General features: G+C 40.1%; 1 protein-coding gene across 1 annotated transcript; it reads right to left on the bottom strand.

Moving 5' to 3' along the window:
• Window positions 1–1,768: 1,768 nt before the first annotated feature.
• LOC139473203 (uncharacterized) lies at window positions 1,769–13,089 on the bottom strand. The gene is made up of 6 exons (XM_071255726.1): window positions 12,982–13,089; window positions 10,639–10,747; window positions 9,838–10,075; window positions 6,035–6,184; window positions 4,534–4,738; window positions 1,769–3,406 (listed from the first exon to the last, which is right to left on the bottom strand). The coding sequence occupies exons 2-6, from the start codon at window positions 10,735–10,737 to the stop codon at window positions 3,370–3,372; spliced, it is 729 nt and encodes a 242-aa protein (XP_071111827.1). The 5' UTR covers window positions 10,738–10,747; window positions 12,982–13,089; the 3' UTR covers window positions 1,769–3,369.
• Between the last annotated feature and the right edge of the window lie 516 nt (window positions 13,090–13,605).

Raw genomic sequence — 13,605 nt, 5'->3', positions numbered from 1 at the left:
GTATAAACATGTTGATAATTGAACCTCAAGTCTTGTGTGTTTTATGTATCGTAGCAGTGTGTTTTAGAATCCATACACCATGATGTTTTTGGAAATCCTGCATTCTGATTGGTCAGAGATATTGACTCTACTTCTCACTATGATTCAGTGATGACTTGTCACCTTCATAGATTACATGGGACCGCCTCTGTGGTCTAATGGTAGAGCGTCCGCCCGGAGAGCGGAAGGTCCGGGGTTAGATCCCCAGCCGCGTCATACCAAAAGACATTAAAAGATGGTACTTATTGTTACCCTGTCTGGCGCTCGGCATTAAGGGACTAAAACAAGGACTGGTCGGCTCGGAGTCAGTATACTGTGTCTGAGTGGGGTATTCATGTTAAACTGCGGCATGGTATCTCAGTGTGCTAGCACTCTAAATCGGCATCAGCCTGGACTAGTATAAGCAGCCACACTATATATAAGTGCAATAATTTTGGACACAACGTTAAACCCCATTTCACCTCACCTCATAGATAACATGGGGCATAGGTGGCCCAATCTAAGGAGCCCAATTCACTGTGCAGTGTTGAGTCATTTAGCCGTTCCAGAATCCTTTGTGTGTTTGAATTCAAAATTAACCCTGATTATGATTTGTAATTTGCCAGCTCCGTACCTTGGCTTGTGGACTTTTCTCATCAAACCCATCTCACTCACTCTTCCTACCACCTCTGTGGTATATTGGATAGAGTGTCCGACCAAAGAGTCGATGGTTGGTGGTTCAATCACTAGGTGCATCATACCAAAAGGTGTTGAAAAATGGTACTTGTTGTTACCCTGCCTGGCGCTCACCATTAAGAGGTGAAAACAAGGACTGGTAGGCTCGAGTCAGTATGGTGGGTATTCATGTTAAACTGCGGCATGGTATCTCAGTGGGCTAGCACTCTAAAACCAGCATTATTCCAAACTGGTACAAGTACCAACACACACGTGCACACATACACACACACACACACGTGCATGTACATCGCCATCTCATTATATATGGGCAATAATCCAATCTCATTAAAATCAGATCTAAGTTCTCGCTGCCGTTAAACAAAGATCTGAGGACATCCCATTACAGGTCACGTCAGAATGACCTTTCGCGAACTTTGACCGACCACTGAAACAACTAACAAGAAGTCGACATCAGCCAATTAGAAAACAGCTTTCTCGAACTTTACGGCACTCGTTTCAACCTGGCAACTTCCATTTCAGACTAGGCTTGAAAAATATGTTGACACTGTTCTCGATAAAAATTTTGAAAAATGAAATACAAACATTCCGGAATGTCTAATATATGGTTGCAATTGTATGGCAGTGCTCCCCATGTACTGTGCAACACCTCCTGCTTATCCCACGGAAGCGAGAGATAGACGATAATTTTGTAACTGGCTGTCACTGTCGGAATACCCTGTGTTAACGTTTTCGAAGTTGCATGATTAGAAAACACACTTCCAACTGTCACTTTCATGATCTGGTAAGCGACGCTTTGATTGGTCGGATGAAAGGTCGTTCTGACGCAACCCGTAATGGGATGTCCTCAGATCTTTGTTTAGCGATAGAAAGAAGATCTGATTATAATGAGATTGGCAATAATCTTCCTGGTTCACATAAACCATATTGAAAGAAATTGCCGAACTATCTGCTTCAGAACATTTTCTGACAATCTCCTATGCTTCAAATACTTGGACCAAACTCAATTGTTTCTATGATTTATTTCAAATAAACAAAATATACATCATTTCGATTCAGTTGATCCTTGAACCTATGTACAATATACATTATATACAACTATAATATACCTGTACCTCTATATACACTATACAGTACATACAACTATAATATACTTGTTGAACATATCTCTTCTGTTCTGCAATAAATGTTGCAGCATTCACACGGTGTAAATCCAAAATTGACAACATCACGGATCACGAAACCTGGGTAATCTTGCCAGTGCACTGAGAAAAGATTGGCTCCATGTATTCTCTGTTAGTTCTGTATGATCCCATGTTGGTTCCATACATTTCCGTGCTGGTTCCATAAGATTCCATGTCAGTTCTGTATGATTCCATTTTGGTTCCATATACTTTACATGGTGGTTCCCTACATTTCCGTGCTGGTTCCATAAGATTCCATGTCAGTTCTGTATGATTCCATGTTGGTTCCATATACTTTACATGGTGGTTCCCTACATTTCTGTCATGGTTCCATAAGATTCCATGTCAGTTCTGTATGATTCCATGTTGGTTCCATATACTTTACATGGTGGTTCCATACATTTCTGTCATGGTTCCATAAGATTCCATGTCAGTTCTGTATGATTCCATTTTGGTTCTGTACAATTCCATGTTAGTTCTGGCAGCTGGTTCCATAAAATACCGGTTTGGTTCCACATGATTCCATGCTGTATGTACAAGGATGTCTACTCTCTTACATGCCATATACTTGCAAATATAGTATCTTATGATTAAACACATCTAAAATTCTGAGACTCTTTGACACATGATGACAATACCATACTTTTGGCTTTGGTGCAATAAATACTGGGAGCTCAATAATATTTAAAAATATCATCACATTGAGACAGAAAATATGTTAAAGCTGATTTGTTTCGACAGTCTTAAATCATGTACAAATCAAACAGATTTAAGTTACATTTAAGATACAAAAACTTGTCCAAAATATATTCTACTAAGCCTACAAGTAAATGTTCCAGTTCTTGAGTACAAGCCCTGACTAGGCAAAAGCAATCCTTGGATAGATTCGATCTGAAAAATTCCCACCAAACAATGGCGCCATTGTTGGCGCCATTGGCCTTTATCAAGTCATAGAAATCAGTCTTGACTGTCGTCAATATTTCTAAAAATATGCCCAACCTTCAGAATATCATCAGGTGGGTTTGGATGGAAATCTGATTATTCAAGAAGTCAAGCATGAGGCCTTAAGAACCTTAAACAGCTTAGTAATACAAACAGCTTTGACCTCCAAAATGTAAACCAGCTACAGTTACCGGAAACGGTTATACAAATAGATTGAGACATCGAGGCAGAAAAATGTTCTAGCCACACAAGATCAGCTGGGCCCACTTCCCTAAAACGATTGTAGCGCGAAGATGATCGTAACTCCCATACTTTAACATAGGCTTATGATAGTCGTAGCGCTAAGATCGCTTTGTGCAAGTGGGCCCAGAAGGCCTTTGCTGTCATATTTTCACTCTACTCTACCAAGAATGAAGACACTGGCGTATGGGTAATATCTTGGGTCCTACACAATCTGGCACATCTAGACGGTGGTTCCGTAATGCTAGTGGACAGCTTTGGTCTCTGTTAATGTTGAACTAGCTCCCTCTCATGCTTGTAAAACATATCTCTTTCTTTGCTCCAATCTGAAAAAGGAATTACACATAATTTAAATAACTTACACCAAATATCTCTCCCCATATCAAATCTCAAAAACCAGTGGCTCCATTCATGACCAACTCGTGTTATTCCGGGACAAGCCGAATAGCGACACATGCCCCTTTCGTGGCCATTTTTGCGACTGGGTTCCATCTAAGCGCTAACAGGCATAGCTTGAACAATTGTCATCTCGTTGCGTAATGATTCATGTATACTTCCCCCATATATCAAATATATTCCAGATGCTATTGAAAACACATCAGGACTTTCAGTATTATACAGTATGATTGAACACATTTAAATGTATCTTGGGTATATTTTTAGAGTGAGTGAGTATGGTTTTACGCCGCTTTTAGCAATATTCCAGCAATATCACGGCAGGGGTATATTTTTAGATGCAAGACATATGTAAAATCAATATTATTCCAGAGGGATTCTTTAACTGAGGAACTTGAGGTCATATAAGCATTCTGATTGGTTTGTCGTATTTTCGCACATAACCTTCATCAACAGGGGATGAGTCTTTTTGCAGGTTACCAAAGGGACGCGTGGTGACGATTGCCGATTAGATGGTTACAATAGGTGACCTGGATGATAGTGAGTCCTGCTCCCTCTGTCAAACACTGATGTGTCTAGCCTGACTTAATCATAACTGGCTACCAAGATAAAGCTGTAATACTGCTGACCATGGCAAAACAAGATATTCAGTCAGACACCTCACTGACCTACATTCATCTTCTGCTAGTTTGGAACTTAGGGCAACTTTTCAGGCAGTAAAATGTGTGACACATTAGATTATCAAATATAAATATATTTATCTACATCAATTATTAATAATCTGAGTGCGGTGTTAAACAACAAACAAATAAAAAACTTCACCCTTTGGTGTCTGGTTTTGCAACATATAAGGAAAAGCATCCTATAGATTGTAGGGGGTAGCACGTTGGTTAAAGTGCTGGCTCATCTGGCCTAAGTTTGTGTTCAAATCCCAACATGGATACAACACCTGCACTCTTCCTGTCACCTCCACTATGTGGTTAAATACAGACTTTAGGAAGGAAACAGCTGACCTAATTACTCGTTCCGACCGGGCAAAGAGGAAATTAAATCTTACGAGGTGATCTTTGGTTCTGTTTTCGTTGACAGGGCAAATTTGTCTGTGTATTCGGAGAAGTCCGGCCACTGGTTTATCCTGCGAGAAATGTGAGCCTGTTTGTGCTGGCGGATCATCTCGTAGTCCGCAGATGTTTTCGGCTGAATGTCCTCAAGAATGACGTTGCGGTTCAACGGAAAACTGGCTCCGAACCATGTGGTCATGTCTGCAATACAAAGTTTACCATCATCGTACAAGGAAGGAGTGCTGCATTTTACGATTTGGCAATTTGTATTCAGTAATTGTGTAATTTTGTTGAAAATATATCACCAAATCAGTTATAGTGTTGTTATGCATTATTTAAGTATAGTGAGTGACTATGGTTTTACGCCGCTTTTAGCAATTTTCCAGCAATATCACGGCGGGGGACACCAGAAATGGGCTTCGGGTAGTCTAGTGGTTAAAGTGTTCGCTCGTCACGCCTAAGACCCGGGTTCGATTCCTGACATGGGTACAATGTGTGAAGCCCATTTCTGGTGTCCCCCGCCGTGATATTGCTGGAATATTGCTAAAAGCGGCGTAAAACAACACTCACCCACTTCAGTTTTTCAATGCAGGTAAACAACTGAAAAACTAGTACTTCTACTTTCCATTTTAATAGTTTCAAACATTGGTTTAAAAGATTTAAATTATTATTATCATCCCAAACTAGCTTCCACAGGAGATTCTCCTAGGAGATATCGCTACAATAAATGTGCATCACAATGCTTTACAGACCCCTGTGATGGCGCTATGATGTTACCATGACGACAGATTCTAATGACATCACTAATCTCTAAGCCACTCAAGCTGGTCAGCTGTAGTTTTTACTGTCAAGACATGGCTTTTACTGTTTAAAAACGAAAAAGTTCGAACAATAATTTGGAAGAAAAATAGAATCTCACCCATGAGTCTTTGGACATCACATGTCCACACTGGTTGACACAAGTCAAAAACTCCTCGTCAAGCTCTAACTTTTAAACTTTTATTGACTCATGTTGATATATTTTATATCAAAACACTTGATGGTGAGATTCTCTATATATTTAACAAAAAGATAAGGGATAATAGTGAGTGAGTGAGTTTGGTATAATGCCACTTTAACAGTATTCCAGTTATATCATGGCGTGTCAGCTTAATGTGGGAGGAAAGCCCGACGTGATGCAGGTCTCAGACGTTTACCACTTCGGTGAAACCCACGAGGAAGGGTATGGTGCTGACATGCCTAGAAACATAATTGGGGCGAACCGGGATTCGAACCCACAATCATTGGTTTCTGGCGTGCCCAAGGGACGCAACTCTGCACAGAGAATCGTGGCGCCTGAGATGACTGGGCCACTCGAGCCCCCCATTAGTGATAATAAATATTTGGGGGGATATATTTATTAATTAAAGACTGAGATACAATTTTAGTAAATACCCCTCAATATATTAACAATCCCTCACATTAACTGTTCAGTATTTTTCACCCTGATGCTCTTACTTGGGTTTCGTTGTGAGTAGTACCCATCCCCCGGGCGCCCATAGCTCATGATGACTTGACCTGGCTGGTTCGTTGGGGGACGCTTGTACATATCTATCTTCACAAAGCGCTGCGAGTTCTCACCATCAAAATGTGAAAACGTCCTTGACCCTGAAATATATTTGAATAATTACCGGGACATGTAATCAGGTGAACATAATTTTAACATGATGGTTTCAACATAATGATATGACATCAGTCTGTAAACAACTGTTTCTGGGGATTCTGGGTTAGAACTGTTCCCTAGCAACCTGGTCGTCAGAGGAGACTGAATGGATCAGATGGTCACACTTCGTTGATTGCATGTTATTGTACCACATACACATGGATCGCTGCAGTATCAGTATCAGTCACTGGATTGTCTGGTCCAGACTCAGTTATTTACAGGCTGCTGTCACTTGGAATATTGCTGAGCTCAGTGTTAACAAACAAACAAAAAAAGTCACAGAGCCTGACAATCCAATCCAATATAGTTGTGTCCTATCACAAGCAATGCGTGCTCTATCTCTCCGGGGCTGGCATTTCAGGAATCCCACACTAACCTCTCGATCCAATCGCGTGGTTCTTGTGATTTCAAGTTTTGCGCACTTGACTTTCATCAACCCGACCAAAATGGAAATTGGTATGGTAGGAATTTCCACCGCCAGTTTTAATGACCATGAAGACAAATGCTTCCCATCAAAAAGATTTTAGAGGGTTTCCTTTATGTATCGCCAGTTTTTCAATTTTGAATTTCGTTGTCACTGCTTGTTTGTTTTGTTTGTTGTTTTACGCCGCACTCAACAATATTCCAGCTATCCCGTTAGATGCCTCTTACGGCAAGCATAGTCGCCTTTTACGGCAAGCATGGATTGTTGAAGACCTATTCTACCGCCCTTGAGTGAGTGGTTGTGTGGTTGTGTGGTTGTGTGGTTGTGTGGTTGAGTGAGTGAGTGAGTAAGTGAGAGTGGTTGAGTGGTATATGACGGTGGTCTGTAAAAAATCGAGTCTGGACCAGACAATCCGGTGATTAATATCAAGAGCATCGATCCACGCAATTCGGATATGATGACATGCATCAACTAAGTCAGCGCGCCTGACCACCCCATCCCGTTAGTCGCCTCTTACGGCAAGCATAGTCGCCTTTTACGGCAAGCATGGATTGCTGAAGACCTATTCTACCCCGGATCTTCACGGGTCTCATTGTCACTGGAATTGGCCGCCATGTTCTTGATATCGTTAACCAAACTTTGGGCTGGTTCGCAACTTGCATTCAGATTGGTCCGTTAGACTAGTAGCAGCGGATCACATTTTATCATGAGTGAGTGAGTGAGTGAGTGAATTTGGTTTTACGTCGCTTTTAGCAATATTCCAGCAATATCACGGCGGGGGACACCAGAAATGGGCTTCGCACATTGCACCCATGTCGGGATTTGAACCCGGGTCTTTGGCGTGACGAGCGAACGCTTTAACCACTAGGCTACCCGACCGCCCCAATTTGATCATGAAGGTCAAAGGCGGATAATTTGAGATCGCGAGAACGATGGGAATGGATCCAGAGGTTTGTGTAGGTTTACTGAAATGGGAGCCCTGAAGAACTACACCTACCACAACTAAACCACCTAGCTTGTAAAAGGATGAGAGAAAAAAGAGCAAAAAGAAAGAAAGAAAAGCACTTTTACTTAAAATGTTATCCGTGAAGATTCCGGGGTAGAATGGGTCTTCAGCAACCCATGCTTGCCGTAAAAGGCGACTATGCTTGTCGTAAAAGGGGACTAACGGGATCGGGTGGTCAGGCTCTCTGACTTGGTTGATGCATGTCATCGATCCCAACTGCGCGGATCGATGCTCATGATGTCAATCACTGGATTGTCTGGTCCAGACTCGATTATTTACAGACCGCCGTCATATAGCTGGAATATTGCTGAGTGCGGCGTTAAACAACAAACAAACAACTGAATATTCTTATGATGAGTCTAGCAACTGGGCAAAAGCAAAATATTGAAAAGCAGTAAGGATAATATGAATCTGTATTTTCTAGTCTAGCAACAATTTCTCATATAATACTAAAAATGTATCCTCCTACAAACTAACATCAAATAGTTGTAATATAATACGACATAATGAACTATCTCAACGGGAATAAAATTTTAAAACATGAAGAACAATGTGACTTTTATCCCTCGATTTTGTACACTTCAGTTAAAGTGTGTAACATTATTGGCCATACATGTTGTACATTTATTATATTACCACCTGTCCTGGCCTCACTAATGTTGACACTGTAGCTGTTATGGCCATGCAGATATATTATATTGCATCCATGCACACATAGCTGTCTAAAAAATGTGTTGAATTTAACGTTAACCATAAACGGTTCAAGCTTTTAACACTATTTCAATTACTGTAAATCTTGAAATTAATGTTTCTCCAAATTAATACGACTGCTGAACCCAGGCCAAAAATGTGACTCAATATCAATGCGACTCTCTCCACTCCATCCCCAGTGTACATGATACATATCCTTACCTTAATCCAATCAAACACAAATAGCACTGCTTATTAGCGCTGAGTAAAACACTTCTGTAATAACAATAAACAGTGTTTTCCAAAAAACAACACACAGTTTATACATTTACTCTGTTGACTGGCATTAAGGAAGCTCAAAGGCAATAAAATAATTGAACCAACAACAGTTCACTGATTGGAGTGGTCAATGATGCCTTGATTGACAGGAGTGGGAAGAACTCTTGACCCCAGCAGTGATAACTCACCCGATGTCTATTTTGTAATTCCTATTCTTTAATTGACATTGTTATGTACTAGTTACAACTGCTGCTCAATATACTGTGTTTGTGTATATATTCAAGTTGGCATTTCCGCTATCCAAAGTGTGCAGTGAGGCCGTCTTATTGTTGATAGTCACTTTGGAGACATACATTCTCATGTTAATTTCAAGATTTACAGTATATCACAGCATGTCAACTGGATGGTGAGTGAGTGAGTGAGTGAGTGAGGTTTAACGTTGCATTGAACAGTATTACAGTAACATCACGGCTTGTCAGCTGGATGTTTGAGGAAATCAAATCAAATCAAATCAAATCCCAAAGTGATGCGGCGTTGTCAAGTAATGCAGACTCTCTAACTTGTTTTATGCGGATTTCACGTGAGAAATCAAACCCGGGCAAAGATCCAGGGCAAACACAAATACTTGACTTGGGTCAGTAACACAGCACACCTCCAATGATAACTAAACATTTCAGAATATTATATTGAAAATTTCAATTCAACGCCATAATTCTGAAGTCATTCAAAATGTTTTGAAAAAAAAGAAAAAAATTATAAATGAAAGGTTCAAGTCATGTGACTAGGTGAGTGAGTGAGTGAGTGAGTGAGTGAGAGTGAGTGAGTGAGTGAGTGAGTGGGTGGGTGGGTTTTTGAGTGAGTGAGTGAGTGAGTGAGTGATGTACTCCCGGCAGGAGATCTTCACGGTAGAAACGTCGGCCTGTTTTAATCAAACTAAATTTCCTGTTGTCAAGGAAAGTCCAGGCCATTCTCATCTCTCCTGTTTGTACTAGGAATATTTACCTGTTTTCTCTGGCCCCCACCGTAGTGACGCCCCCAGACGTGCGGTGTTGTGGTGAGTGAGTGAGTGAGTGAGGTACTCCTGGCAGCAGATCTTCACGGTAGAAACGTCGGCCCTTTTTTAATCAAACTAAATTTCCTGTTTTCAAGGAAAGTCCAGGGAAATTCTCATCTCTTCTGTCTGTGCTAGTAATATTTACCTGTTTTCTCCGGCCCCCACCGTAGTGACGCCCCCAGACGTGCAGTGTTGTGGTCTGCGGGGGGGAAGCGGTTGTACTTCTCCCCGATCCAACACACGGGGTGGGACAGGCTCATCCCCCGGTACAGGTGCTGGTTGGTGCTGGTGGCGGTCCTGTCAATCACATACCGCTTGTTGGGGTCCCAGTTTCGTGTGTGTTGATCCGATGCTTTGTTAGTGTGGAAAAATGCTGTTGGGTTCTGAAAATGTTATTTCATAAGTCAAAACATTGCAAATTTTAACTTGCACCCATAAACTACACAGTTGTTAATGCAAATATATTTACAAGAAGTGAACAGGATTGGGGGACAAGTTTTTCCAGCTGACTGTTCCCTCTCATTAAATGTGTGAGAGAGGGACATACATTGTTAAATGAACAGTCCTGTACACAAATCTTTTAGTACATGTCATGTTTGAGTTCTCCTACTGCTCATCTTTAACCAGAAACCATGGCACTAAATGAAAATGTGAAGTAAGGCTCCGCGATTCGCTGTGCAGAGTTATGTGCCTTGGGCACGCCAGAAACCTATAATTGTGGGTTCGAATCCTGGTTTGCCCCGATTATGTTTCTTGGTTTGTCAGCACCATACCCGTGCTCATGGGTTTCACCGAAGTGGTAAACGTCTGAGACCTGCATCACTTGGGGCTTTCCTCCCACATTAAGCTGACACGCCGTGATATAACTGGAATACTGTTAAAAGTGGCATTAAACCCAACTCACTCACTCACTCACTATGATATAATGAAGTGATATTTTACTTACCTGTTTTATATTTTTGATCTGTGTTTCTGTCAGGACTGTGTACTGGTCCCGCGCAGTCCGAGGACGTTTAGTAATCATGTCACTTCCCAAGTCGGCCATGTTGATGTATCTGTGAGACAAAGCACCAGAATAATCATCCTTGATACTCCACACACACCACAATTGAACATCCTCGAGAAGACCCGGGTTAGAATAGGTCATCAGCATCCCATGCTTGCCGTAAAAGGCAACTAACGGTATCGGGTGGTCAGGCTTGCTAACTTGGTTGATGCATGTCATCATATCCCTATTGCGAAGATCGATGCTCATGATGTCAATCACTGGATTGTCCCAGATCTAATTATATACATACCACAGTCATATAGCTGGAATGTCGCTGAGAGTGTGTTAGACAACAAACACAATAAAGCTGACAGATGATTGGCTGGTTGGTGGTTGTTCATGTCGCTGTTCAGAGGAGGCCACGATTAAATACAGGTGCCTGTGTGTGAGTAGGGGGGGAGTGCCTTGGGGTTAACACTGAATGCTTAGCATGAAGTAAACACCACGACAAGCGGTCGACACTACATACAGTATTTAATAAAAACAAAATGTATAAAAACATATTTTGGGGATGATTGCGGCTCATAATTTTATTAAATTATTTTCAAATGTGGGTGGGTGGGGAGAGAGAATACTACATGTACTGTATTCGACGTAATAAGCGCCCCGCTCTAATAAGCGCACACGTCGATATTTGCTAATATATTGGCAAGTGAACATCCCAATTATCACCCCTTCCGATTGATCAATGTACGCAAGACTTATTTATTCGTGTATAATACGCACTCGTGTGTTATATGCACCCTTTATTATTGGCAATTAAATTCTGGAAAAATATATCTGTCGTATATAAACAGTCAGGCCGTCAGCATAAACCACAAAATTTATCTTTCAACTCTGTTTTTTTCCACCAAAATAATATTCTAATAAGAGCCCCTTATTTCTTATTTTGAGAGCGCCCTGGGCGCTTATTACGTCGAATACGGTACTTAAAAAATTCTGAAAATGGCGGAAAATCATTAATACGCTCTTACTAATGCAATTGTGTTACTGAGTTACCAAAATTAAAATGATATTTCCTGTGATTTACATTTCTTACAGGTGAAATAATATGTACTAGAGTGTGTGGTTGCGATTAATGTCTCCTCAAATCCATCTCTATGACTACAAAAACCTTGTTTATTGACATTTATATAACTTTTGCAGGATTTCAAGGCAATTATTCATCCTTGTCCATGAAACATGAAACATTCATGAACTTCTTTGTAGGCATGACCAGGGGTCTGGAAACAGTCGCATGCTGCATGACCCATATTTCTTTCATGGAAACTGATTCCTCAGCTTAAGTGCTTCAGCCAAATGTAATCAATTAGGTTAATATAAAAAAATGAGTTGGTTGGTCAACTTTCAATGTATTTTTTATTTACACTTTTTGATAATTCATCTGTTTTCTTTCATGAAAGCTATTTTTTTATCAATAACATCAAACAATCATTTCCTTATTCATGAAAGAATGTTTTTCTTGCAAGAAATGTGTTGAAAAAAAACCATAACTAATTTCGGGTGGATTTTCTGTATCACCTGCTTAGTCTCATTCTAACATTTTTCTTTTAGGCCACACCTTTTTCATTTTATGTTTTGAGGATTTATTCCAGCTTTTCCACCCAAAGTCGGTCAAAATGAATAAAAACAAATAGCTATGTCAATTATTTATTCATTTATATGAAATCCATTCTGCAGTGGAGTTAAAACTGCTACCTGGCTTCTTGAATCACTGATAGTGATGTAGACATGGAATTTATATATAACATGTTATATTGTATAAGAGCATAAGGGTATATACAGTACCATGGGAGACATAATAAAAATAAATATTATTATGTTTAATTTATTTCGTGGACTGGCTGCTTTTTAGTTGGGCCGCTGGGCCTGTGACACGAAAAATAAAAAATGTGCCTTAATGGCATTTTTGATAACTTATTCCTTATTTCATTGACGTAACGGTATTTTAATTGGTAATAACGAGTTTGTGAAATTATACATTTTACACTCGCATGTCAAATTATTCTCTTAGCTTATGTGTCAGCCGAACAGATATACATTTTTAAAACTTAGCAAATAGATTCTTGAAGCTGAGATCGCACAAGAGGATATAGAATCCTTTCTTAAACGTAAAATACTTAAAGATCACTAGCAACATTGTTTAACGTTTAGCAGGTGCCCGTTTCCAACGAAATCCGAATTAACGGTTGCCGAGATCGAGCACTTACACATGTCATGTCTATCTTATTAATGACCCACCTGTCAGTTCCACTGTCAGAAGATATGAGACCAGGCTTAATTCAGATTATCTTCTCCTTTGCTTCTGTCAACATTTGCAGAACAGGAAATGGAAAAGTGACAACCAAGATGGCGACCGTTGCTACAACCGTCATACGAAGACCATAGCAACGAATTTGTTTTTCAATTATCATTGTAACATATGATATATATAGTATAAGGAAAGTACTTAATTATGTCTAGGTGTATTAATATTTGATTTTGGGAGGAATTCGGTTACAAAATTCTCAAAATCATGATATCCTTACAACTATTATATCCTTACATATCTATCAAAATATATATCGTCTGTTGACGAGATTGAGTTAGCAATGTCAGCAATATTCCAGCATTAGCACTCCACGGAATCAACCCATACAAAAAGCACAAAATCCGTTTAAAGAGACGCTGCCTGACGAAACGGAACCATGGCCTGACCAAATGGTATTTTGTATGTTGTGCGTCTGCTATAATAAAGATTCGAAATGTGACGTAAGTATTGCATGATTTTATGTACTTCTCTTTTGACGATTTTGGCCAGGCAATATTGGTGCCATTTTAGCCTGATCTTTGATTTTCTAGTGTATTATATCTCCATTCTCTTAT

This window comes from Haliotis cracherodii, unplaced genomic scaffold (assembly GCF_022045235.1).
Source record: "Haliotis cracherodii isolate W230 unplaced genomic scaffold, xgHalCrac1.p SCAF_27, whole genome shotgun sequence".
In the NCBI taxonomy this organism is placed as follows: Eukaryota; Metazoa; Mollusca; class Gastropoda; order Lepetellida; family Haliotidae; genus Haliotis; species Haliotis cracherodii.
Note: the sequence above shows the minus strand (reverse complement) of the source record. Positions and strands in the feature narration are given on the sequence as shown.